The sequence below is a fragment of the Stegostoma tigrinum genome, chromosome 18 (assembly GCF_030684315.1).
Source record: "Stegostoma tigrinum isolate sSteTig4 chromosome 18, sSteTig4.hap1, whole genome shotgun sequence".
Taxonomy (NCBI): Eukaryota; Metazoa; Chordata; class Chondrichthyes; order Orectolobiformes; family Stegostomatidae; genus Stegostoma; species Stegostoma tigrinum.
In genome coordinates this window covers 42,661,004-42,688,954 of record NC_081371.1, presented here as the reverse complement: position 1 = coordinate 42,688,954, position 27,951 = coordinate 42,661,004, and the positions used below count along the sequence as shown (strand labels likewise).

General features: G+C 41.4%; 1 protein-coding gene and 1 long non-coding RNA gene across 6 annotated transcripts in view; one reads left to right on the top strand and one right to left on the bottom strand.

Moving 5' to 3' along the window:
- Positions 1-23,023, bottom strand: part of LOC125460878 (uncharacterized) — a 31,743-nt gene extending 8,720 nt beyond the window's left edge. Inside the window, exons 1-3 of the long non-coding RNA XR_007249353.1 lie at positions 22,698-23,023; positions 17,445-17,473; positions 16,620-17,146 (exon numbers count right to left, since the gene is read on the bottom strand). This is a non-coding gene — a long non-coding RNA (uncharacterized LOC125460878). The remainder of the gene's footprint in view (positions 1-16,619; positions 17,147-17,444; positions 17,474-22,697) is intronic.
- The window catches only part of LOC125460877 (ras association domain-containing protein 9-like), a 51,261-nt gene extending 23,854 nt beyond the window's left edge, over positions 1-27,407 (top strand). For 3 of the 5 annotated variants that reach the window (XM_059652469.1, XM_048549039.2, XM_059652468.1), the window contains 2 exons: positions 22,015-23,241; positions 24,426-27,407. In XM_059652469.1, coding sequence (XP_059508452.1) covers positions 22,047-23,241; positions 24,426-24,490 — 1,260 coding nt within the window. In that variant the 5' untranslated portion in view covers positions 22,015-22,046 and the 3' untranslated portion in view covers positions 24,491-27,407. Of the gene's footprint in view, positions 1-21,133; positions 21,876-22,014; positions 23,986-24,425 lie in introns of those variants that run through there. The other 2 variants (XR_007249352.2, XM_048549038.2) reach the window with 2 other exon arrangements.
- Positions 27,408-27,951: the final 544 nt, after the last annotated feature.

The following is a 27,951-nucleotide window of genomic DNA, read 5'->3' as shown; positions in this document are numbered from 1 at the left end:
CATGCTCAAACTAATGGACTTATGCCTCACCACCGACCTCACTTTCAACGGCCAAACATACAAGCAAATCAATGGGATACCCATGAAATCACGTATAACTGGACTTCCTAGCAGAAGCAGTGATGCAAAGACAAGAAAGGACGGCCCTTCCACAAGTCCAACAAAAACTATGGATACGCCAAGTAGATAACAACTTTGTCATCATTAAATGGACCAAATTAGAGGAGACACAGAAACTTATAAACAACATACCTACTGGAATAAAATTCACCACAGAGAAGGAGAAGGACAAACAGCTCCCATTCCTGAATGTCATGGTAGAGCACAAGACAAATGGGGAACTGCAAAAGAAAGTACACTGAAAAGCTACACACACAGACCAGGTACTGAACTTCATCATTAACCATCCTAGCACAGACAAACAAAGCCGAATGTGAACACAATTTAAAAGGGCAACAACGCACTACAGCAACATGGAACTACGCCAAGAGGAAGAAGAATACCTCTTCCAGGTTTTCAAGGATAATGAATATCCAAAAAACTGGGTCAGAAGATGCCTACACAAACACCATCAGAAAGATACTACATGCCCCGACACACTCATCACACTACCCTACATCAGGAACACGTCAGAACTCACCACACAACTCCTACGACCGCTGGGCATCACTGTGGCACACAAGCCCACATCAACCCTATGACAGCTGCTCACCCGAACTAAAGACCCACTCACCACCATGGACAGGACCAATGTCATCTACAAGATCCACTGCAGAGGTTGTGAGAAACACTACATCGGACAAACAGAAAGGAAACTAACAACAAGAGTACATGGACACCAACTGGCTACAAAAAGATACGACCAATACTCACTGATCTCAATCCAAGTAGACAAGGAGAACCACCATTTCGACTGGGACAACACCAAAATCCTAGGGAATCCTGGGACAAGCTAGGCAGAGACAGGTACGAGAATTCCTAGAAGCCTGGCACTCCACGAAGCATGCTATTAATAAACATATTGAACTCGACCCCATGTACATTCCACTACAAAGGAAAACCGGAAGTGAGGCAATCCATCTCAATGGACTCCAGAGTTTAACAACCAGGTGGAAAAACCCAATGATGCTTCATCGGAGGCAGCACTGAGGATATTACCCAGCGTGGTAACGAAACATCTGCAAAACAAGAAACCAGCTCAGTGAGAACCATCAATTCGATTGGGACAACACCAGGATCCTGGGACAGGCAAAGCAGAGACAAGCATGGGAATTCCTAGAAGCCTGGTACTCCACGAAGAAAGCCATCAATAAACACATAGAACTCGACCCCATATATACTCCATTGCGAAGGAAAACCAGAAGTGAGGTAATCCAGCTCAACGGACACCAGAGGTTAAATAACAGGTGGGGAAACACAAGAGCACTTCATCAGAGACTGCACTGATGATGTTACCCAGCAGGGTAATGAAACGCCTGCGGACCAACAAACCAGCTGGGTGAGCCAACCAACCACAGCATGATAGGTAGTTAATGAGGAGAGTATGGGATAAGGCAGCAATAAATCTTGCTTGGCCTCATGGAGAGCAAATCACCATTAAATACAACACTTAGTCGAAATATTATAACATTCAGCCCATTATCAGAGTCGGCACTGCCAGATATGTCTCCACAGGCAACTGACCTGACTAAAACATTAATGCTAGTCCATCTACCATGCAACCAGCAAGTGCTGTGAAGGAGGAATGGAATAAGCTACATTCAAGGAAATTGCGACCATTATGCCCTTCCTGGATTTACGGGAATTTCTGTGCATATAAAGAAAATGTAAGGGTTACTCTGAGTGGGCAGGTACGGAGATTGCTGGGAAAAAATATATGAGGCAGGTCCATTGCTTGCTCATGGATTTGCTGACCAATTGTTCAATGGAGTCTTGCAGCAAATAATAGGCTCCCAGTTAACACAGGCCAATTCCATTTTTAAACATCTACCTGGAATGACTTAAAAAAAACTGCCCCACCGCCAAATTTGGCAGTAACATGAACATCTGTACAGGCCTTTCTGCTGCTCGGATGCTTGACTCCCACTTTACTCTTGTAAAACAGACAAAACATACGCAAGTCGATATACTTACAAAAATATTATCCATATGTACATAATGAAATATGTAAATTACGAATGATACCTGTATACATCATTATGCCTTTGTTGTTCTCAGGATACTTATTCTGAATTTAAAAGAAAAATCAACAAAATTAAGACATACCGCTAAAATCTATCAATATGTTTTATAAGGCTGGCCAAAAGAGAAATGGGATCTTCCACATCCATAATGAATTTTTTAAAAAATTCATTCATGGCATCTGGGTGTCACAGGCTGGGCCAGCATTTCTTGCCGATCCCTAATTGCCGTTGAGAAGGTGGTGATGAGCCAAGTTTTTGAACCATGACGGGGCATGTGTGTGCAGATGTCTTTCCACGTAGGCAGAATGTAAATAGGCATGTACAGATAATGTTGACCTGATTGTTCATTTGTTTTCCAAGCTCTCGTATTTTCAATGTACGAGATATGAATGAACAAGTGCTTTATGAAGCACTCAAAGTAGCATTTAGCCAGCAACACAGAGTAATATTGTGTTTACAGTGTTGTAAATTGCTGCAAATATTTTCCCAGAGAAGCCAGTTCCTCTGTTGGCTGGACCTTCAGCTATTGAATTGGGCTTTGTTCATTTCACTTTTTATTTTTCTGATAATACTTTTGTTCCTCCCAATTGGCTACAGTCCATACAGTCCATAGAAAATCTTTCCTTTCTTCTAATTGGGTCCACCCTGGGCTAAACTTTACTCAATATTCCCAGGCTACTGTGATATGTTTAGAGTAATTCCCAGACAGCTGTGACCATACCTGCAATGTACTGCAGTCCACCCAATCTTTCAAGGCCAATTCTAACCCACCCTGAATTGTTTCCATCCTGAATAAAAACCAAAAGAACTGTGGATGCTGTAAATCAGGAACAAAAACAGAAGTTGCAGGAAAAGCTCAGCAGGTCTGGCATCTGTGAAGAAAAAATCAGAGTTAATGATTTGGGTCCGGTGACCCTTCCTCAGAACAGCTCTGAGGAAGGGTCACAAGACCTGAAACGTTAATTCTGACCTTTTTCTTCACAGATGCTGCCAGACTTGCTGAGTTTTTCCAGCGACTCCGGTTTTTGTTGTTTCCATCCTGACTGATTCATGGCAGGTTCACTCTCCACTCTAAACTCTTGATTAGTCAGAATGCTTTCTTAAGGCCATTTCATTTGGAGTTTTCTCAACACTGCAAAGTTTGACTCCTCTTCTATATTTGACAGTGGTACTTATAATGCTGTATAAATAATCAGGCATGTTGTGGGCAGAATGATGGCTCAGTGGTTAGCACTACTACCTCTCAGTGCCAGGGACCCAGATTCAATTCCAGCCTTGGGTGACTGACTACGTGCAGATTGTACATTCTCTCCATTTCTGTGTGGTTTTCGTCTGGGTGCACCAGTTTCCTCCCACTATCAAAAGATCTGTAGGATAGGCACATTGGCCATGCTAAAATGCCGATGATGTGCAAGTTAGGTGATTAGCCATGGGAAATGCGGGGTTACAAGGAGAGGGTAGGGTGGGAACAAGGTGGTGTCGGTCTAGGTGGAATGCATTTCGGAGTCACTGTATTCAATAGGCTGAATAATCTGTTTGACACTGTAGGAATGCAATGAAATAAGATAGTGAGGAAATGGCCAGAGAGGAAATGGCTGAGGTGGCATGGTAGGGTTATGACACAGATAGAAAGCACGGGATTGTTGAATAGCAATGGAGAAAAATGTGTGTGAACAGCAATGAGAGGAAGAGTAAAGTAGCTTAGTGACAGACAGAAAAATATGTTAAAATGTTCCAGTGTCGTTCAACTTATTTAAAGTGGCAAAATGCTTGATATTTGTGGTTCAGGCTTGGCCGAAAATAATTTTGAATAATTAAATTATTTTGGTGACATTTCCATTCCTGACAATATCACACTAAATAGCTCCAAAGAGATCTGAAACAGTCTCAAAACAGTAGGAGAGATAATGGGAACTGCAGATGCTGGAGAATCCGAGATGACAAAGTGTGGAGCTACATGAACACAGCAGGCCAAGCAGCATCTTAGGAGCACAAAAGCTGATGTTTCGGGCCTCGACTCTTCATCAGAAAAGGGGGATGGGGAGAGGGTTCTGATCCCCTGAGGTTTGTCTGGAGCAGGGAGGATAATTCCTTCAGGTTAGGCATCCCTGAAAGAGGCTTCACAGTGAGGTTACTCCAGCATCTGCAGTTCATATTATCTCTGATACAATTTTAACCTCTTCCAGGGATGCCTCACCTGAAGAAGTTACCCTCCTCCCTCCGGACAGACCTCAGGGGATCAGAACCCTCTCCCCATCCCTCTTTTCTGATGAAGGTTCTAGGCCCGAAACGTAGGCTCTGTCAACAGGCAGATGAAAATTTATTTAAAGGAAATATTTTTATGGCTATGACCTCCTCCAGTGCTACAAGGAACAAGGGCTTGCAATAAATTTTGTAGCTTTTTTAGAGTTACCACATATACATTGGGTCAAATAGTCTCCTTAGAAATTATAATCTTCTTGGATAAAAGATAGCTGAATATATAAGGAAAATATTTAGTTCAAGGTTTCAGAATTTGCTACAACTTAATTAGGTTTACATGCTTACAACATTTTCTATGTCAAAATTCACACAACACCAGGTTATAGTCTGACAGGCTTATTTGAAAACACAAATTTTCGGAGCCTCAGTCCTTTGTCAGGTGTTAGTGAGACAGGTAGTATCAAACACAGAATTTATAAGAAAAAGGACAAAGGTTCACACCATTGATGAAGATTTTCATTTTCTAAGACATGCTATGCTTTCAGTTTCATCATGTTCTGTCAGCAGTAGCATGTCCGAACGGCTCACCACCTAGAAGCATCTTCTCGGTTCTTTTAGGTGCACCTTCCTTATGTTATTTCTTGAGTATGTCTTTGCTTTGTTCTAGGCTGGTACTTGTTCTGTTCACTTGTTTTGCCATTTACAAACCTGGGCTAATACTTGGCCCTAGGATCAAAAATTTGATCTTGTATTCCGTCACACAATTTCTGTTCTTCTAATCCCATAGACTGTTCAGTGCATCGAACTTTGCTCACCTTCCAGTGTTCCTGTACAACACCAAGACACCATAATTTCCCTTAATGTGCCTGAACTTTCTAAACTCCTACATCCTCTGCCACACCGAGTGTTCTTGCACCCATTTTAAATGCTACTCTGAATATATCCATGTCCAAAATCATTTCACTCGTCCCATATTATAGCAGACTAACGTGTTCCCAGTTCCTCAGCCCTTGTTCTGCAACTTTCACCTCTTGCTGAACTAACATCTGCCCCTGGCTTGTCTTCAGGCTCAAGCCCCCTGCTTTTATCGGATACATGGCTCCTTCCACTTGCTGTTCGAGGTGCAGCATGGATAGTTTCACTTACTACTCCAAAATAATACAATCAGTCCACCCACCATTCACCCTCTATCCCAATGCCCCATATGCACCAATATTCCTAACCAAGATGTGCCGATATACATCTTGTGCATCAGGATTGGGGAAGTTTGGATTCGCTAACAAGATACTTTTAACAAATCCCATCTGTCAAATGTAGGCTTTGAAGTACCACAGTAAAACGGTCTTTTCTAAACAAGTTCAAGAGTAGCTGGAGACCCTATAATCCAAACCTCCAAAACTGGTTTCGTGGTACAAATCTCGCATGCATATGTGCAGAGACATCAACAAGATTGCACATTTCCGAGGAGTGACATCTCTACAAACTAATTGGCAAATTACTTGCCGTAACACAGCAAAAAGGAGATAATCACTTGGCTCTGGGGATTTGCATTCACTAACTAAAACCAAGTGCAACTTAAGCAATACCATAAGACAAAATTGTGATAGAAGATGAACAGATCCTACATATGCCTTAGTTAAAATGGTATTTGAAATGTTAACCAGAGTAAGTGGTTCCAAACTCTCCAGCTAGAAGAAATATTGTCAATGTTTTTATTCCTTCCAATAATCTCTTCCAACCACCAGGTGTTAAGCAGTATATTTTTTGCATTATCCATTGATGTACTACAAGTTTAAGTCATGTGTGTTTATTTAAGGGACATGGGTTTCTCTGGCTACACCAGCTGACCCTAGTTGCCCTTGAAGGTGGTATTGAGCTACCATCTTGAACTCAGCAGTCCATACGCTGCAGGTAGACCCACAATGTCATTAGGGAGGCAGTTCCAGGATTTTAACCCCTTAAGAGTGAAGGAACAGTGATATATTTCCAAGTCAGAATGGTGAATTACACAGAGATGAACTTTCACATGGTGTTCCCATTACTACTGACTTTGTTCTTCAAGATTGTAATGGTCATGGATTTGGAAGGTGCTGTCTAAGGATGTCTGCAGTGTATCTTGTAGAGGATACGCACCGCTGCTAGTGAGCATCGGGATGGTGAAAGGATTAAATGTTTATTGATGTGTTGCCAATCATGTTGGCTGCTTTATCCTGGATGGTGTCAAGCTTCAAGTGTTGTTGCAGCTGCACTCATCTCAGAAAGTAGGGATTATTTCATCATTCTCCTAATTTGTGCCTTGCAGATAGTGGACAGGCTCTGGGGAGACAGGAGGTGAGTTCCTTGCTGCAGAATTCCTAGCCTTTGGTCTGCTTTGATGGCCACTGTATTTAAATGGCTAGTCCAGTTGTGTCTAGACAATGGTAACTCCCAGAATTGATAATCAGGATTCAGTCACAGTTATGCCATTGAATGTCAATGGACGATGGAAGATTCTCTCTCTGTCAAGATGGTCATTGCATTGCATATTTATGATGTTAATATTACTTGCCATTCAGCCCAAGCCTAGATAATGTTGAAGTCTTGCTGCACATGAACGCGCATTGCTTCAGTATCTGATGAATCATGAATGGCACTGAACATTGTAAATCATTGATGGACATCCCCACTTCTGACTTTACAATGAGACTATTGATGAAACAACTGAAGATGGTTGGACCTAGGACACTACCCTGAGGAACTCCTACAGAATTGTCCTGGAGCTGAGATGACTGACCTCCATCAACCACAACTATCTTCCTTTGTTCTAGGAATGATTCCAACTAGCAGAGAGTTTTCCCCTGAATCCAGTTGACTGCAATTTTGCAAGGGCTGCTCAATAATACGCTCATCAGATGCAGCTTTGATGTCACGAACTGTCCCCCTTTCCTCACCTCCGGAATTCAGTTCTTTTGTCCATGTTTGAACCAAGGCTTTAATGAGGTCAGGAACCAAGTTGCCTTGGCAGAACTCGACCTGGTCATTTCTAGGCAGGTGCTGCTTCATAGCATTTTTCAAAACACCTTCTATCACTTTGATGATCAAGAGTAGACTGATGAGATGATAACTGACTGGATTGAATTTGTCCTACCTTTTGTGTACGGAATATCCCTGGGCAATTTTCCATATGCTGAATAGGAGCCAGCGTTAAGGGTGTGGCAGGTTCTGGAGCAAAGTCTCCAGTACAATTGCTGGAATGTTGTCAGAGCCCCCAGCCTTTGCAGCATCCAGTGCCTCCACCCATTTTTTGATATCATGTGGACTGAATCAGATTGGCTGAAGACAGTTTCTGTGATGCATGGTCTCTAGAGAAGGCCAAAATTGATCAAATATTTAACAATGCTTTCGGAAGATTGTTGTGAATGCTTTGTCCTTCTCTTTTGCAGTAATGTGCTGCTTTCCCCCCTCATTGAAGATGGAGATATTTGTGGAGCCATCTCTTTCAGTGAGTTGTTTAATTGTCCACCACTATTCATGACTAGATAGAGCAGCCCTGCACAGTTTTGATGTGACCCATTGTTTATAGAATCACTTAGCTCTGTCCTTCACTTGCTGCTAATGCTGTTGGGCATGCAAGCACTCTTATCTTGTAAATTCACCAGGTTGGCACTTTATTTTTAGGTGTGTTTGGTGCTGCTTCTGGCATGCCCTCCTGCACTCTTGTTTTGGCATAAGCCATTTAATGGCAGTGGTATTTGGGAAAGAAAGAGAAAAATAATGAAGAGGAAAAGTCAATTAAAACTGAGCTTCTCGATGTAATGGTCATGGAAGTGAGAAAGTTTCACGACAACCGTACAGTGAGTGAGAGGAGAGCAAAAAGGATGCAAACAAGTAATGGGCACCTACTCAAAGCATAACATAAATAGCATTGGAGATTTGGAAACAAGCTGAATGCGCTTGTTGAATTATGCTGAAAATTCAGAGTTAGAATTGATCACCATGTGGACAGAGATACTTAGACCATTATTCCCATTCCACTCTTTCCCAGAGTGAGTCTGACTTTACCTAACCTGAGTGCAAGTCTGCTTTGGAGTTCAGGTTATTTATGACAGCCAAAGGATTGCACCAGCATTGTCCTTCAGAGGTCCCTGCAAGCAGGAATCCAAAGGCATCCTGCAGTAATGGCTGACAACTGTGACTAGTTGTTGGGAAAGAACAGAAGTCCAAAAGCCACAGCCTGATTCTTGTTTGTAATTACATAAAGGCTTACCTGCATTCTGCAATAATTGGCACCCTGTCCTGACTCAGTTCCTCTAAAATATCCATGCCTGCACACAAAGTGTAAGGTTTTGAGGCATTATTTTAAATATTTGTTAACCTGGCAGTCAAACAGGAAGATATGACACACAGACCTGATTTAGTTCTCCCACTGTACTTCCATTCTATGATATTACTTAAGTCCACTTCCATCCCATGCACAATGAAATTTACTATGATAGGTTTCTGGCGTTCTTTTATTTATCTCTGCAGAACTAAACTTTACCAGTTGCATGACAAAAAGAAAATCAATCCTTTGTAGATAGGCTCTTGATTATCAAGGGTTACGAGGAGAAAGCAGGAAAATGGGGCTGAGGAACTCATTAGCCATGATTGAATGGCAGAGCACACTCGATGGGTCGAATGGCCTAATTTCCACTCCTATGTCTTTTGATCTTATTTTGCTGATGCACATTTACATAGATGATCAATATTATGCCATACGCTACCTGACACCATGGTCATGTTATTCTGAATCTTTCAAACTATTGAGAGGTACGGTATAAGAGATAAGCAAATATTTATATTTTCAGATAATAATCCAGTTAGTGCATTTGGAGCTGTAGAAGCTATACTTTTTAAAGAATTCTCATTTCTGACCCACAGCTGCATCTATCAATGTGGAAACTTGCCTTTTAAATAGCTATTAAATGCTAATTGACGTCACAACATGGTTTGGACGCTTCCTCATAGGAAATCTATGAACACAAGTATACAAAAAGCGATAAAAAGGAAATGGCACGGCTGTGAACAAGAATTTCCAATTCTTTCTCCACCCCCGCCACTTAATTCCCCTGGAGAGGTGAAAAGGAGGGTATTTAAAAAAAACTTTGCTCAATTTAAGTAAAGCTCTCGTAAAGGCTCTGAATTTGGAAAGCAAACTAAAATGATTCCAGCTACCTTCCTGCTTTTACAGCATCAAATATACTCTCTCTGAAATGCTTTTGAAGGTTTATATGAAATTTGTGTTTACATGTTGTTAACCGTGAATATTTCCTCACACCAAATCTAACATTGTTGATTCACTTTATATTCAAGCTTTCTAATTAAAAAAAAACCCATCAGTAATAACTTACCTAACTTAGCAAGATCTTTATTCCTTCTACTTATGAATGTCTCTTCATTGAGCCTGTGTTTCTCAAAGAAAATACATCCAAATCCTCAAGCCTTATAACTGGGAGCATTAGGAAGGACTACAGCATTTCTTGAGCAGTTAAGCATATTCTATGGGCCTTGTTGTCCCTCAACGTGTGTATGATTTAAAACTCATTCCAGAATTGTTCAAGACTTTGTACAATAATGTAGTTTTATATAACCTGCACTAGCAGTAAAACCTAAAAGCTCACACTTGTTCTTTTAGAGTTCACATAAAGCAAAGCAGCTACTCTAGAGATTTTCCAATAGCATCCATAATTAGGCTCAAATTTTACATAGCATATGGTTATTTGAACAATTTACTGGACCCCAAACTTCCTACGCATTACTCAAGACAGCGAGAAAAAAGTTGAAGAAATGCTTAGAAGATTCAACAACTCATCCAAGTACTATTACCACCTGACTGCAAATAGTCTTGAGTTACATCCCAGCAGCTCTGGATCTACAAAAATTTCCGAGATGCTGAAAAGGTTCCACCAAGTGCAAATGTATTGAAAACAGTATTCAAAAAAGGAGTTTGACAGCAAGTAGCAAGCTACAGGCCGGTCAGCCTAACAATTGTCATTGGGAAAATGCTTGAATTCATTAGAAAGGAACTAGCATGTGCAAAATCATAATACAACTAAGCAGAGTCAGCCTGATGTTATGAGTAGGAAATAATGTTTAAAAAATTTATTAGAGCTTTTTGAGATTGTGCTGGCAGGTAAAGAGAAGTAAATGTCCCACATTTGGATTTCTAAAAGCATTTGATAAAGACCCATAGCTCATCATATTGCGGGTAATATGTTACCATTGATAGAAGATTGGCTAACTCACAGAAAATTATGAGTCAGATAGTGGAGCACTATAGTGCAGGGGCTTGAATTATTCACAATCTATTTTAATAGCTTGGATAAAGGGAATGAATATACATACAAATAAGTGACAAGAGTAAGCCACATGGCCCTTCAAGCCTGCTCTGCTATTCTGTAAAATCATGGCTGATCTGATTTTTATTCTGATCCTATATTGCTCATCCCTGATAATCTTTCATTCCCTTCATTATCTACCTACCTCTCCCATTTGGAATATTAGTTAAAGATTCTGTATTCACTACCATTTAGGGAAGGGAATTGTAAAAACACTCAACCCTCTGCCTCACAAACCTTACTGAGTTCTTTGAGAAGGTGACCAAACAGGTAGATGAGAGTAAACTGGTTGATGTGGTGTATATGGATTTCAGCAAGGCATTCGATAAGGTTCCCCACAATAGGCTATTGTACAAAATGCGGAGGAATGGAATTGTGGGAGATATAGCAGTTTGGATCGGAAATTGGCTTGCTGAAAGAAGACAGAGGGTGGTAATTGATGGGAAATGTTCATCCTGGAGACCAGTTACTAGTGGTGTACCGCAAGGGTCGGTGTTGGGTCCACTGCGGTTTGTCAGTTTTATAAATGACCTGGATGAGGGTGTAGAAGGATGGGTTAGTAAATTCGCACATGACACTAAGGTCGGTGGAGCTGTGGATAGGGACGAAGGATGCTGTAGGTTGCAGAGAGACATAGATAAGCTGCAGAGCTGGGCTGAGAGGTGGCAAATGGAGTTTAATGCAGACAAGTGTGAGGCGCTGCACTTTGGTAGGAGTAACCAGAAGGCAAAGTACAGGGCTAATGGTAAGATTCTTAGCAGTGTAGATGAGCAGAGAGATCTCGGTGTCCATGTACACAGATCCTTGAAAGTTGCCACCCAGGTTGACAGGGCTGTTAAGAAGGCATACAGTGTTTTAGCTTTTATTAATAGAGGGATCGAATTCCAGAACAAGAGGTTATGGTGAAGCTGTACGAAACTCTGGTGCAGCCGCACTTGGAGTATTGTGTACAGTTCTGGTCACCGCATTATAAGAAGGATGTGGAAGCTTTGGAAAGGGTGCGGAGGAGATTTACTAGGATGTTGCCTGGTATGGAGGGAAGGTCTTACGAGGAAAGGCTGAGGGACTTGAGGCTGTTTTCATTAGAGAGAAGAAGGTTGAGAGGTGACTTAATTGAAACATATAAAAGAATCAGAGAGTTAGATAGAGTGGATAGGGAGAGCCTTTTTCCTAGGATAGTGACGGCGAGCACGAGGGGGCATAGCTTTAAATTGAGGGGTGAAAGATATAGCACAGATGTCAGAGGTAGTTTCTTTACTCAGAGTAGTAAGGGAATGGAACGCTTTGCCTGCAATGGTAGTAGATTCGCCAACGTTAGGTACATTTAAGTCGTCATTGGACAACCATATGGACGTACATGGAATAGTGTAGGTTAGATGGGCTTCAGATCGGTATGACAGGTCAGCACAACATCGAGCGCCGAAGGGCCTGTACTGTGCTGTAATGTTCTATGTTCTAGAACAAACGTTTCCTCATCTCTGCTATAATTATGTGATCCCTTATTTTTAAACTATGACCCCCTAGTCCTAGTATATTTTAGTCTTCTTTGCACTACTCTTTCACGGGATTTGGGGTGGCATTTGTTGCCCATCCCTTATTGCACTCAACAAGGTGGTTTATTGGGCCATTTCAAAGGGCAGTTAAGAGTCAATTACTTTTCTCTGCGTAAGTCTACAGTAGCATGTGGCTAGATAAAGAAAGGTTGGCAGATTTCCATCTCGAAAGGACTTTATGAAGCACATGATTTTTAAAATTGGTGATAGTTTCAGGTCACCATTTCTATGACAAGTGTTCAGTTCAAATTATTAACTCAATTTAGATTCCATCAGCTGCCATGATTCCATATCCACAGAGTATTAGTCTCAGCTTCTGGATTATTATCTGGTGACATTATTGCTACACCACCTTAGCTCCTCCCAGGTTTGCTGACAATACAAAATTGAGTTGGAAGGGAGAACATACCTGGAGTCTTCAAAGGGATAAGGGCAGTATTAGTAAAATTGGGAAGTGTTGGCCTAGTGGTATTATCACTAGACTGTTAATATAAAGACCCTGGTAATGTTCTGAGGACCCAGGTTCACATCCTGGATGACAGTTGGTGAAATCTGAATTCAATAAATTTCTGGAATTAGGAGTATAATGATAACCATGTCACCTAATGATGACTGTTGTCGATTGTCAAGAAAAACCTATCTGGCCTTTTTGGGAGGGAAATTACTGTCCTGACCTGATCTGGCCTAGATGTGACTCCACGCACAAAGCAAAATGGTTGACACATCACTGCAATCTAGGCAAGTAGCAATGGGTAATAAATGCTGGCTTGGCCAGTGACATCCACATCCCATGAATGATTTTAAAAAAAAATGCACAAGTGGGAGGAATTGTATCAGTGATAATGGGAACTGCAGATGCTGGAGAATCCAAGATAATAAAGTGTGAAGCTGGATGAACACAGCAGGCCAAGCAGCATATCAAGAGCACAAAAGCTGACGTTGGGTCGAGGCCCGAAACATGACCTTTTGTGCTCCTGACATGCTGCTTGGCCTGCTGTGTTCCTCCAGCTTCACACTTTATTATCATAAGTGGGAAGAAATTGGCAGATGAAGTATGAGAAATGTTAGCTCATCCACTTCAATTGGAAGATTAGCAAAGTAGGATATTTAAATGGAAAGTACTGCTGACTGTTGCACAATAAAGGAATCTAAGGTGCCCTTGTGCATGAATCAATAAAAAATTAGCGTGCTGGTACAGAAAGTAGTTGGTAAGTAAAATAGAATTTGACATTTATTTTTCGATGAAAGCAGTATAAAAGCTGGTAAGCCTTTTGTACTGATTGGAACCATGACTAGGTAGATCTCATTGACTGAGATTCTTGATTTGGGCCAGGTTAACAATCCCAATCGGGGAGTCCTCGCTGACAGGTATAAACAGGGGATGCCCCTAGGGGCTCTGCTTGATACTGAATCTTTGGTCACATGGATGTTTTTCCTGGTGGTAGTATGTTAAAAAAAGTTGTTTGCACACCTGATGGTTTTCATTGTGTCTCACACCTGCAAATGCACAAAAGAAAAAATATATAATCAGAGGATTCAGAAGGTTTCCTCCATCTAGGGACTCAATTTGAAATAACTGACAGTTATTTCACCCTTTTAACTAGTAAAGGGTATGGGTGAGACCATATCTCCTTATTGAATTGGATTGAACTACAATTCAAAAAAGGTTCTCTGGGTTTGTCTTACGATGAGCAAGTCGAGCCTATATTCGTTGAAGATCAGAAGAATGAGATGTGATCTTATTGAAGCACATAAGATTCAGAGGGAAATTAACAGTTCAGATGCTGAGTATATTTCACTATTAAGGGAATTTAAAACCAAACTTCATAGTTGCACAATCATCTTTTCTTTAAAACAAAGGTGTGAAAGAATTTCTTCTCTCAAAGTAAGAAGTGTAGGCCAGGTCATTGACTATATTTCAAGGTTTCATGAGAGAGATTTTTCATCTAACAATGAGTCAAAGGTAATTGGGTGGGGAGAGAGGTTGAAAAGACAAGATATCAGAATTAGAGCCACAATTAGATATCAAGGTCTTACTAAATGATAGAGCAGTGTCCAGAGGTGAAATGGTCTACTCATGCTCCTGTTTCTTTAGTTCCTATGTACATTCAAATAATGAGAAGGCATCTGATGCGGGCTTGCATCACTTGACTTTTGTGAATTTGGAACTTGGATCAGGGACTATGTGAAATGTAACGTCTCTTTTCCACCATTGCAAATGGAACACTACTTCACTTTGACAGGAAAATAGCAAGGAAGCTGAAACGTTGTTCACATATTTACACAAGCTTTTTTGGGAGGTTACTGACAAATCTCTTAACATTTTTTGAGAAGGTATTCAACAAGTTAGACAAAGGAGAGCCAATAGCCATGATCTGTTTGGATTTCCAGAAGGCCTTTGACGAGGTGCTGCAGAAAAGACTGCTAAATAACATAACAGCCCACAGGGCAAGGTACTGGCATGGATAGAGAATTGGCTAAGTGGCAGAAGGCAGAGAGTTGGGATAACAGGGTGTTTTTCAAAATGGCAGCTGGAGTTCCGCAGTGGTCTTGGGACTGCAACTATTCATGTTATATATAAACAAATTGGACGAAGGAACTGAAGGCACTGTTGCTAAATTTATAGATGATACAAAGATAGATGGGGTTAGGTAGTGTTGAGGAAGCAGGGAAGCTGCAGGACTTGGACAGGTGTGCAAAATGGCAGCAGATGGAGTACAATGTAGGAAAGTGTGAGGTCATGCACTTTGGTAGGTAAGATAGAGGCACACACTATTTTCTAAATGGAGAAAGGCTTCGTTCAGGAGCCTCAAGATTAACGTGCAGTTTCAGTTGGCAGTTACAATGGAAAATGCGATGTTAGCATTCATTTCAAGAAGTCTAGAATAAACAGCAGAGAACACAGCTGGAACCATAAAAAGGTTCTGGTTAGACCACATTTGGAAGATTGAGCAGTTTTGAACTCTGCCTCGAAGGAGGGCTGTGCTGGAGTTGAGGGAGTCCAGAGGATTACAAGAATGATCCTGTGGATGAAGGGCTTGTCATGCGAGGATCAGTTAAGGGCTCTGGATCTGTAATCAATGGAATTTAGAAGGATGAGGGTGGATCTGATTGAAACTTACAAAGTACTAAGACCTGGATACAGTGGATGTGGAGATCTTTCTCTAGTAGGAAAGACTATGACCTGAGGGCATAGCCTCAGACTGAAGGGATGCCCCTTTTGAATTGAACTGAGGAGGAATTTCTTCAGCTGATGGTGGTTATTTTGTGGAATGCTTTGCTGCAGATACTGTGGAGCCCAAGAATATATTTAAGACAGGCAGAGGTTTTTAATTCATAAAGAAATCAAAGATTATGAGGGGGAAGCAGAAGAATGGGGTTGAGAAATTCATCATTAATGATCAAATGGTGGAGCATATTTGATGGGTGCAATGCTATAATTCTGGTCCTGCATCTTATGATCTTAATGCAGGAACTAGAATAGAAGAACATTGGACCATTCAGCCTGTTGAGCCTATTCCACCATTCAGTTAGATCATGATTCATGTGTAACTTGGCAAGAACACCATTAGATGAGTGCTTATTCTGCACATCTGCAACTCTGAACAATATCTTGTATTTCCTAATCTGGTTTAGCAAATTAAATTTTCTTGTTCATTAAGAGTGAAGTGGATTTTAAAGGGTGGGATACTTTGTTACAGTTGCCTAAGCTATTGGTGAGGTTACATCTGGACTACTGTGCACAGTTTTCGTCTTCTTGTTTAAGAAACTATGAAAATGCATCAAAGGCAATTTAATGAAAGTTTACTTAACTGATACGTGAAATGGGTGAAGCTGTAATGAGGAAGGTTTGACAAGTTGGGAGTTTAGAAGAATGAGAGGTGGACATATTGAAACAGTATTTTGAGGGGACTTATCATAATGGATATAGAAAGAATATTTCTTTTGTTGGAGAACCTAGAATTAGGGAACGCAGTTTATACATTGGGGGTAAACCATCTTTGGCAGATGAACAGAATTTTTTTTCTCTTGGCAGATTGAGTCTTTGGAATTTTCTTCCCAGAGAGACAGCATTGTTGAATATTTTTAGGATAGAATGAAATAAATTCTTGATGAACAAAGAAATGAAGGGATGACAGCAAGTAGGAAAGTAGAGAGGTCACGACTAGAGCAGCCATGGTCCTATTAAGTGGTGCAACATACTCAAAAGGGTCAAATCAATTTTGTATATTTTGTTTTCAGTTTATTAACTTTATTAATGTTATGCTAGTATGTTATGTATTACTAAATTAACAAAATTACATACGTCTGACTACAATAAATACCTGCATCTAATCTTCTCTGTATTCTTCACACAAATGCAATGCATTGGAATGATTTCTTGGAGCTTCTGCTCTGAAGTTAAAGCTTCAGGTTGTGAAATTGTTCTTTCTTTTTGTCTCTCTCCAATACATCAATATACTTTTGAAGGTAGGTTGACCAAAGTAAGACACAATATTTGAAGTGTGAATTTACCAATTCATTATACAGTCTTAACAGTCTAAACCATCAGTTCTTTTGAGATCAAAGTACCTGATTGATGTTGTTGATAACAAAATTGCACTTCTAATTCCATCTCTGTCTTTGACTCCACCACATATACAGCTATCACAAAACCTGTGAGTAGTGAGCTGTTGGAGTGCCCCCTCGAAAGCATGCAATTCTTATAATTTTATCCATTTAATAACTTGATGCCTTACACAGAATCAGCTTAGAACTTCACTCATCACTTCAGGTTACTTGTGGTAAAACAAACTTTGAAAGTTTGAAGCAAAAAATGAACACATTTTCTCTGAAGGCATTCTTTTTTGGGCTGTAAAATTAAATTCAAAGAATTAGATTTCAAAACCTCCGCCTCATTTCTTTTTACGTACACTAATTTTAGCATTCATTTTAAGAAACTAAGATCAAACATTGCAGCAGATTGCAAAATGACATTTTTATTTATAGATCCATTCAAAAATAACATGCCATTCTCATTTTTTTTAAATCCATTGTTCTAATCTAATCTGTTGAAAAGTCATTTTGAAGGTTTGGAACATACTATATCTAAATCAGGACTGTTTTTATTAGGTAGTAAAAAAGAACTCAGTAGTAAATGCTGAAAGTACCTGGAATGCATTTTTCTTCAAGGTTTAACCTATCAAAGTAAATATATTCATAAATAATCATTGGATTTCTTAAACATTTCTAAGTACCTTAATGTGTTTTTAGTTAAGTTTCAAAGGGAAAGGTTAAATCTGTGTCGTGAAACCCTAAATGAACACATTAATTTACCTGAAGGATGTAGTATGGAATGTTAAACAACATGCTTTGTAAAACATATTGTGTTCATCACAACAAAACAAAGTTTATAATTATAAGCCAGGTAGGCATATTTTTAACAGACGTGCATATTTAAGGATGATATACCATAGAGGATAATGAATTGTTTTGTTATTCATTATATAAAATAACCTGAAATTCTGAAAGATCTGATATCACATGTTATGGAACAAATATTCATAATGATGGAGTGTCGCATTTGAACAAGTACACGTCAAGAAGCCCCAGCAAAACCTGGAGTCAATGGGAATTGGTTGGAGTCATATCTCACACAAAGGAAGATGGCTGTGGTTATTGATCAGTCATCTTAGTTCTGAGTCACTTCTGCAGGACTTATTCACTTAATGGTAAGGTTCATGGGTGTGTTGCTAAACAAAGAAACCTTGGAGTTCAGGTTTATAGTTCCTTGAAAGTAGAGTCACAGATAAACAGGATAGTGAAGAAGGCGTTTGATATGCTTGTCTTATTGGTCAGTGCATTGAATAAAGGAGTTGGGAGGTCTTGTTGCAGTTGTAAGGACAGTGGTTACGCTACTTTTAGAATACAGCATTCAATTTTGGTCTCCTTGCTCTTAGAAGGAAGTTGTGAAACTTGAAAGCATTCAGAAAAGACTTAGAAGGATATTGCCCAATTTACAGGGTTTGAGCTATGCGGAAGGGCTGAATAGACTGGGACTATTTTCCCTGCAGCGTTAAAGGCTGAGGGGTGATCTTATAGAGGTTAATAAAATCATGAGGATAGGGTAAATAAAAAAGGTCTTCTTCCTGCGGTGGGGAAAGTCCAAAATTAGAGTCCATAGGTTTAATGTGACAGAAGAAAGATTTAAAAGGGACCTAAGGGGCAATATTTTCACACAGAGGGTGGTGTGTTTGGAACGAGCTGCCAGACCAAGTGTTGGAAGCTGGTACAATTACAACATTTAAAAGGCATCTGCAAGGGTATATGAATTCGAAGGGTTTACATAGAACATAGAACAGTACAGCACAGAACAGGCCCTTCAGCCCACAATGTTGTGCCGACCATTGATCCTCATGTATGCACCCTCAAATTTCTGTGACCATATACATGTCCAGCAGTCTCTTAAATGACCCCAATGACCTTGCTTCCACAACTGCTGCTGGCAACGCATTCCATGCTCCCACAACTCTCTGCGTAAAGAACCTGCCTCTGACATCCCCTCTATACTTTCCTCCAAACAGCTTAAAACTATGACCCCTCGTGCTAGCCATTTCTGCCCTGGGAAATAGTCTCTGGCTATCAACTCTATCTATGCCTCTCATTATCTTGTATACCTCAATTAGGTCCCCTCTCCTCCTCCTTTTCTCCAATGAAAAGAGACCGAGCTCAGTCAACCTCTCTTCATAAGATAAGCCCTCCAGTCCAGGCAGCATCCTGGTAAACCTCCTCTGAACCCTCTCCAAAGCATCCACATCTTTCCTATAATAGGGTGCCCAGAACTGGATGCAGTATTCCAAGTGCGGTCTAACCAAAGTTTTATAGAGCTGCAACAAGATGTCACGACTCTTAAACTCAATCCCCCTGTTAATGAAAGCCAAAATACCATATGCTTTCTTAACAACCCTGTCCACTTGGGTGGCCATTTTAAGGGATCTATGTATCTGCACACCAAGATCCCTCTGTTCCTCCACGCTGCCAAGAATCCTATCCTTAATCCTGTACTCAGCTTTCAAATTCGACCTTCCAAAATGCATCACCTCGCATTTATCCAGGTTGAACTCCATCTGCCACCTCTCAGCCCATCTCTGCATCCTGTCAATGTCCCGCTGCAGCCTACAACAGCCCTCTACACTGTCAACGACACCTCCGACCTTTGTGTCGTCTGCAAACTTGCTGACCCATCCTTCAATCCCCTCGTCCAAGTCATTAATAAAAATTACAAACAGTAGAGGCCCAAGGACAGAGCCCTGTGGAACTCCACTCACCACTGACTTCCAGGCAGAATATTTTCCTTCTACTACCACTCGCTGTCTTCTGTTGGCCAGCCAATTCTGTATCCAAGCAGCTAAGTTCCCCTGTATCCCATTCCTCCTGACCTTCTGAATGAGCCTACCATGGGGAACCTTATCAAATGCCTTACTGAAGTCCATATACACCACATCCACAGCTCGACCCTCATCAACTTTTCTAGTCACATCCTCAAAAAACTCAATAAGGTTTGTAAGGCATGACCTACCCCTCACAAAGCCGTGTTGACTGTATTTGATCAAGCCATGCTCTTCCAGATGGTCATAAATCTTATCCCTCAGAATCCTTTCTAACACCTTGCAGACGACAGACGTGAGACTTACCGGTCTATAATTGCCGGGGATTTCCCTATTTCCTTTCTTGAAGAGAGGAATTACATTTGCCTCTCTCCAGTCCTCAGGTACGACTCCAGTGGAGAGCGAGGATGCAAAGATCTTCGCAAGTGGCGAAGCAATTGCATTTCTCGCTTCCCAAAGCAGCCGAGGACAAATCTGATCCGGGCCTGGCGACTTGTCAATCTTAATGTTTGACAAAATTTTCAGCACATCAGCTTCGTCTATCTCTATCCATTCCAGCATGCACACCTGCTCTTCAAAGGTTTCATTCACTACAAAGTTTGTTTCTTTCGTAAAGACAGAAGCAAAAAACTCATTTAGGGCTTCCCCTACCTCCTCAGGCTCCACACACAAGTTCCCTATGCTATCCCTGATCGGCCCTACTCTTTCTTTGACCATTCTCTTATTCCTCACGTAAGTGTAAAATGCCTTTGTGTTTTCCCGGATTCCTTCTGCCAAGCCTTTCTCGTGCCCCCTCCTGGCTCTCCTCAGACCATTTTTGAGCTCCTTCCTTGCCTGCATGTAATCCTCTCTAGCTGAACTTGACCCTAGCTTCCTCCATCTTATGTAAGCTACCTTCTTCCTTTTCACTAGAAGCTCCACCGCTCTCGTCATCCAAGGTTCCCTAATCTTACCCCTTCTTGCCTGTCTCAGAGGGACATATTTACTCATCACTCCCAACAACTGTTCCTTAAACCGTCTCCACATGTCGATAGTTCCCTTACCATGGAACAACTGCTCCCAGTCCATGCTTCCTAACTCATGTCTAATCGCATCATAGTTTCCTCTTCCCCAATTAAATATCCTCCCATTCTGCCTAATCCTCTCCTTCTCCATAGCTATGTAGAATGTGAGGCAGTTATGGTCACTATCACCAAAATGCTCTCCCACCACAAGATCTGATACCTGCCCCGGCTCGTTTCCGAGCACCAAGTCTAGAATGGCCTCTCCCCTCGTCGGCCTGTCAACGTACTGCGTTAGGAAACCCTCCTGAACACACCTTACAAAAACAGCTCCATTCAAATCTTCTGCTCTAAGGAGGTTCCAATCAATATTAGGAAAGTTTAGAGAGGTATGGTTTAAATGCTGGCAAATGGCATTAGATTGGTGTAGAATATCTAGTTGGCATGGACACGTTGGACTAAAGGGTCTGTTTCCACACTGTATGCCTCTAAGACTATTGACTCCGTAACCAGGCAACCAAAGCTCCCTGCCAATGTTCACACCTAACAGTGACCATGCTTGTGGGGCATCATCACATTGGGATGGGATCTTGAAGTGTAGCAAACAGTAAGGGTTAACAATAAACTGAAAAGTGTCAGTAATTTCAAACTACTATAAACCATGAAAACGTTTAAATGATTTCAGAAAAATAAACGGTAATGTGTTATTGCTACTTTAATTTAATACAACTCTAATTTAAACGAAGACTGTTACATTTTAGGTTTGGGAGCAGAAATAACGATCTTTATCAGGGGGCAGAGATGTTCTGCGTGACTCGACTGGGGGTAAAGCGTTGGAGATGTAGGAAGTTTTAAGAAGCTGTTAACTTGTTTGTAGCGCTGTGGCAGCCAAGTGGTGGAAAAAGTACCAAGTGAGATGAACGTGCAAGACTTAATATGTTTACAACGTCCTCCGTTTGGGTCTTTTTCCCCCCTTTCAACGTTCAAAAACGCGTAAATATTCTGAATATATGGAAAAATTGTTGCGCGAGGTCAACACTCAAAATGAGATATCTGAGGGCAAACCTAATGGGGGACACCCTACTGTAATGTATCACTTGACTGAGGTGGAGCTAATGAAGAGATTGTTTGGGTTGAAGAGGCAATATCGTCAGAGTCAGAAAACGATGCAGAGTTGGGACAGTGAGCGAAGTTTTCACCCTGCAGGGAGTTGGTGAGTTTTTTTTAAAGAAAGAACTTGACTTTCCCATGATTTCATCTCGGTTCAGTTTTTGTGTTTTCCGAGAGTGGCGGGGTGGGCATATATATATTTGGACGTGGTTCCCTAATGTGAGTCTCCGGCTCCCTTGCAGATTTCGCCGCCTCCCCAGTGTAAAGCAGGTCCATGGGTTCCCCGGAGGGTGCCAAGCTGTCGGTGTGGGTATGCCAGGAGGAGAAGGTGGTGTGCGGGCTGACCAAGAGGACTAGCTGCGCCCAGGTGGTGAGAGCTCTGCTGCGGGATCACCTCGCCCACGCCGGGGACACTAGGCTGCTGCACGCCCCGGCCCGGGATTACTGCCTGGCCGAGAAGTGGAGGGGCTTCGAGAGGCTGTTGCCGCCCGCCACCAAGCTGCTCAGGCTCTGGCTGTCCTGGGGCTCGGAGCGGCGCAATGTGCGCTTCGTCCTGGTCAAGTGGGACGCCCGGCTGCCGCTGCCCGGCCTCCGGAGCGCCGAGGCCAAGGTGGTGCCGAGCAGCAGCGGCGAGGGTCAGCGAGGAGAGAGGCGTCCGGCCGGCCGCTCCGTGCGGGACCTGCCGCGGGACAAGCAAAGGAGGATGGTGAGGAAAGCCTTCAGGAAACTGGCCAAGATGAAGAAGCTGAGGCAGGGCCGGGAGCGCATGGAGACCCTGGTGCACCTGATCGTCTCTCAGGACCACACGATCCGCCAGCAGCTGAGCCGGCTGCGGGAGCTCGACGGCGACATCGAGCGGTTCGAGGGCCGCCTGCACTCGGAGCGGGTCCAGAGCGACGGGCAGAACTACGTGCAGGAGACCTACCTGCTGGAGGGCGGGCCCCTCCAGGAGTACCTCGAGCGGAGCGAGGCGGTTTACCGGCTCGAGGAGGATCTCGAGCGGCATCGCGAGGCCGTCCGGAGGCTGAGCGAGGAGCTCGAGCTGGAGCGCGAACAGCTGCTCGGCGGCGGCGGCGGCGACAACAGCGGCCCCGAGCGGCTGGAGGAAGAGGAGGAGGGCAGCTCGGACAGGCTCCCGGGCGAGCTGGAGAGGACCGCGTGCCGCGCGCGGCAGCTCAGCCGGAGTCTCGCGGACGTGCAGCGCAGGCTGCAGCAGCAGGAAGCCGCGCTGCACGAGAAGGCGGAGGAATACGAGCGCCTCGCGCGGCAGCTGGAGCACCTCAGCCTTGCCGAAGAGGCGGACGGCGGCGGTGGTGGTGGTGAAGCGCCTGGCCCCTGCCAGATCTCGACCAAGGGCTCCGTCACATCTCCGCCTGAGAGTGGCTTCGCCCTTTCGGAGGTGAACGACACCGATTCAGACACAGGGATCAGCTCCACTCACAGCCAGGACTCCGAATCGCCCTGTGTCGGTGTGTTTCCCGGTCCGCAAAACTATCTCTGAATCGACCTTTGGTTAAATTCTGTTTTCTTGTGAACAAACCAGGAGGGACAGTAACGCCCGTGGGACACGACGCATGAAAGGTCCTACACATCTTTCAGATGTTAGATGCGTCTTTTCAAAAGAAATGCCTTTAATAAGTGACTTTAAATTAAGTGCAGTTCGGAAATTTGTACCGTTCAGTTTCGAGGGAAGTTGAGACTTGTCCAACTGCAAACCGTTAATAGTATTCTGAAACAAAAACAGAAATTGCTGGGAAAGTATTCAGAAATTCTGTCATTGGGTTGTTACGGCTGGTCGTACATACTGGGGACAGAGATTGGACAAATTCCTAAGCACCAGATAATTCCTGAACAAATTCTTCCCACCTTTTTACGTTTAAAATTTAAAAAAGGCACTGCTAATAAAAGACGAGGGACTTGTAGAAAACCAACTGTCATTCTGTTATCCAAGGAATTAGCCAACACCATTGCAGAGCAAGTGCAAAAACCCACCACTGTAGTTATCCTCATTCAGAATGCCTGAAGCAACAGACTGAGAAGATTGCACTGTGAACGCACCTTTTCTTAAGTGTATAAGGTGTTGGAAATGCAGATCATGGAATCTCTGGTTGTTTAGGGTGATAATGGTTTGAAGATTAATCTACAAACAGTACACCCCACCTAAGTGCGCAGTTTCCTCTTACACACTTTATCTTGGACAAACCCATTCAGAGGTTTGTCTAAGTTCACTGCACTACAAAATACATTATTATCATGTAACTAATGATTAATATAAGCAGAATTGGTCTGGTGTTTCTTAGTCACAATAAAATAAATGATTTACATTAACATACTGACTTATTTTTGGTTAGGTACCAAAAATGAACAATAAGTTGCTAAGACTTGTTTTACTGCACAATTTAACAAATTGACATTTACTAAAGTGGGAGCAAGGTGATTGTTTTGCACTGTGTGTATGGACTGTAATATGAATTGACAGGATTTTCCAGAACAAAATAAAAATGAACACTGGAAGTTTTTTTTTAAAGAGAGCTCTGTAAAAACATGGATTTCACATTCACATTAGAAAGTGAAGTAGAGCGTAGAACATATTATGACACTCCACAAAAAATCTCATTGGTTTAAATGGGACCATTTTCCATTTTTTTTACAGTATTAACATCCAAAGTAAGTCTGCTGAAACTTTACCGCCTGAACACAAAGCACCAGTTGTGCTGAGACCAGAAAGCAAAAGTAGGCAAAACTGCATGGTAGTAACAGACCAGGACAGCTTTCCTCTTGTTGGAATCAGTTTAACTCAAATCCTTTATTCCTGGAATTGTGTCAACCAGACTTTCCCTTGCTCATAACACCCAGGTAATGTTTAACAGTATATTGATGATGAAACTAGAGATTTCTGCCTTAACTGATTCCAGAATTTTTAAGAATGTCTAATTGTGACTATATCCATTGTATGCTGTCCTATTGTAAATCTTAACGGAAGTTGTGTTCTGAGAAATGTAGCCATTTTATAGGCTCAGGTGGTTTCATTCCTTGTCGATATCTAGCTTCACAATACCATTTCCTGGATGAGCTACAACCAATACTAAAGAGCCCACTAACCCTTTAAGAATGCAGAGGAGCAGCCACACAACAGACTTGAGTACTCTGCTTGACATCCAACCAGTTTTCGGTGTTTCAGGGCTCCATTCAGCAAGATTGTCTGAGGTCGAGTATAAACCCAACACTGCCACTGTTGCACTGAATGTGGGTGATAGTGCTGTACTTGATGTCACCCTTTTACTTTGAGTTCATGTTCTAGTCTCCACCGACCAAGGCTGAATTGAATAGCATTAAAACCTTTCGGCCTTACTTTGGAGCAGTGCTTCCGTTCGTCAAAGACTCAGTTCTCCGATTTGTGAATAATGATTCAGATTTCCTAGATATACTGATATAAATGTGTGCATGTGTTTTAAATGGCAGTATTGCTGTTAAAAACCAGTAATTATTGCCCAACCCTAATCGTCCATGGAAGAAGGCAGTAGCGAGCCACTGCCTTGACAATGACATGCCAGGCCATTTTAGAGGCCAGTGAAAAGCCAATCATCCTGCTGCGATATTGAGTCATATGTAGACCATACTAAGAAAGAAGAGCAGATTTCCTAAAAGATATTTATGAGCCATGGGTTGCTCTGCTAATCCAATCATTTTTGGATGCTATCTTATCCTAAGATTTAATTAATTTAGTTTAAATCCCCAGCTGCATAGAAGTTAGTCTGACAGTTTGATTAAAATTGATCAATCTTATGATGTGTTTAACCGTACTAGTTCCCTAACACTCAGGAATTCAGTAGAGAGATTGTTGCTAAGGTATTTGATGTTCTTCAGTGGATGTATAAGGATGTATTTTGCAGAATTAGCTTAAAATGTAGGTAACAACATAAATGAAGCAAACAAAATTTATTTCATTTGCCTTACTTCTTACAACCCATAGACTGTGAAAGTTTATGTTCATTATCATCGAAAGGTTAAAAGCAAAATATTAGGGATGCTAGAAATCTGAGGTAAAAACAGAAAGTGCTGTAGGCATTTGGCAGGCGTGGCATCACCTGTGTAAGAGAAACAGTGAATGCCTTGAGTCCAAAGACTCTCCTCTTCCATTCCAAAGGAGAGTCTTTGGACTCAAAATGTTGGCTCTGTTTCTCTGTCCGCAGATACTGCCAGACCTGCCATTTCCAGCATTTTGTATTTAGATTACTTGCCTTATTCTTTCAGTGTTGGTAGAGTCCTTCACTTATGCCTCAATTTAACAAAAAAACTACACCAGCAGTCTCTGTGACTGATATTACTGTCCAAAAAGCTACCTTCTTATTAATTGTCAAAAATATAGAGCTCACGTGAATGAGATCGATGCAGGTCTCGGTTGTCAACAGCTGATTGACATTCTTCTTGACAACTGTCATCACCATCTATTTCACAAACTATTTTCAGTAAACAGAATGTTGTATGCTGAAAAATGCCAGGAGAACCTAAACTGGCAAATTACAATAAACATGTTTTGAAGTTGTTATCAGTTTTCATAATTGCAGATTTGTTATGTTGCTCCACCTCTGCATTGTACCGTAGGAAAAATGCACTGTATATTGTTCATAGGTGTCCTGGTCTGCTTCCAAATAATTTGTGTGTAAAATGTACCAAATGATTTCAAGAACGGTTATATTGACTCTATGGTGACACAGCAGTCTCATCTATAGTTTGTATAGGGAGACGACAAAACATATACTCAACAATATATTTCTGAGTTTTTTTTATGATCTGTTCCATACTCGAGATGAAATTCTGTAATTCTTAAACAATAATCATAGATTATGAAAATTTTCAGCCAAACAATTAACATAGATGGTCACTGTGTTCCAGTATCTCTCAATTCACTTTGTCTCGATTGTAAAGAAATAGTTTTCAACAATAACATTAACATAAGGTTTAAATAAGCTTCATTTGCAATGGATTTCAAAGTGATGGAATGTGCATTCTATTTGTCAAAAAAAGTCGTTTCAGTAATCTCAAAGAACAAACTATAGCAAATTCCAGAATATCTGTTGTACTAGCTTGTTACTAGTGCTTGTTCTTCCAGTTGACATGAAGCTTGCACTTCAAATGCATATCTGAATTTTTCTGTCATGGGTAAGCCAACATTTTGAACAAATTATTGCAAATTAAATTTAAAATGACAATCGCCTTTCTTTCAGAGTTATAAATTTATTACACTAGACACAAGTTTCTGTAACAAATTTCTGGTTCATCTTAACAACTTCTTGCACTTAAATATATTTGTTCATTGACATGCTTCAGAAAAGTTATTATGTTAAAGGAAAATTGATTATCTTGCTTGACATTCTGTGCCAACAACAGGGTAATAGAATGGAAAGGTTGATAAGATGTTAATAAAATATTTTTGAAAGCTTCCTTGGAGCAATTTCATGCTACACCCTGTGAAGAAATCAATTATAATAAGTATGACTTTGTTGTAAAAGTTAATCACTCTTTCTGTATTCTGTTATTTCATGAAAATGTTACCTCCTTTTATACTTTTGTGATCAGTTTATTGAGACTCACTTTGTACACTTGTGTAATTATGTTGCTGACTAAATAAAAATAAAACCTTCAAATAGATAAAGCATGAGTTTCAGCTGTCTTTTCAGTAATGTACAATGTAATTGTTCTATTATCTTTTATTGATCCATATCTTGTTAGAAAAATGATTGTTCATATCCATTTGTTCAAATTGTGAAGTGGCAGCTGAATAAATCACCACTTATTGATATGTTCATTTTTGTTATCCTCCTATCCAAGAACAAAGAACGGTAGAGCACAGGGACATGTCCCTCAGCCCACTAAGCCTATGCCAACTCATGATATCTTTCTAAACAAAAAACCTTGAGAAATTTCGCAAAAATTCTGCATAACAAAAAAAAGACATTTCCAGGAAATATTCTTGAAGAAAACAAATTACTTATTGAACTTTATTCCTCTCACAACTGTATGTCTAAAACCTGAAGTGTTATACTGTGATCGTTTACTTAATTGCTCTTTGATGAGCCATATGTGCAAACTAGCTGCCATATTTTGTGCATTAACACAGAGAAAATCAATCTCAAAACCATCAACTCAAAGCATAGTCTTGAACCAAGTAGATGGGC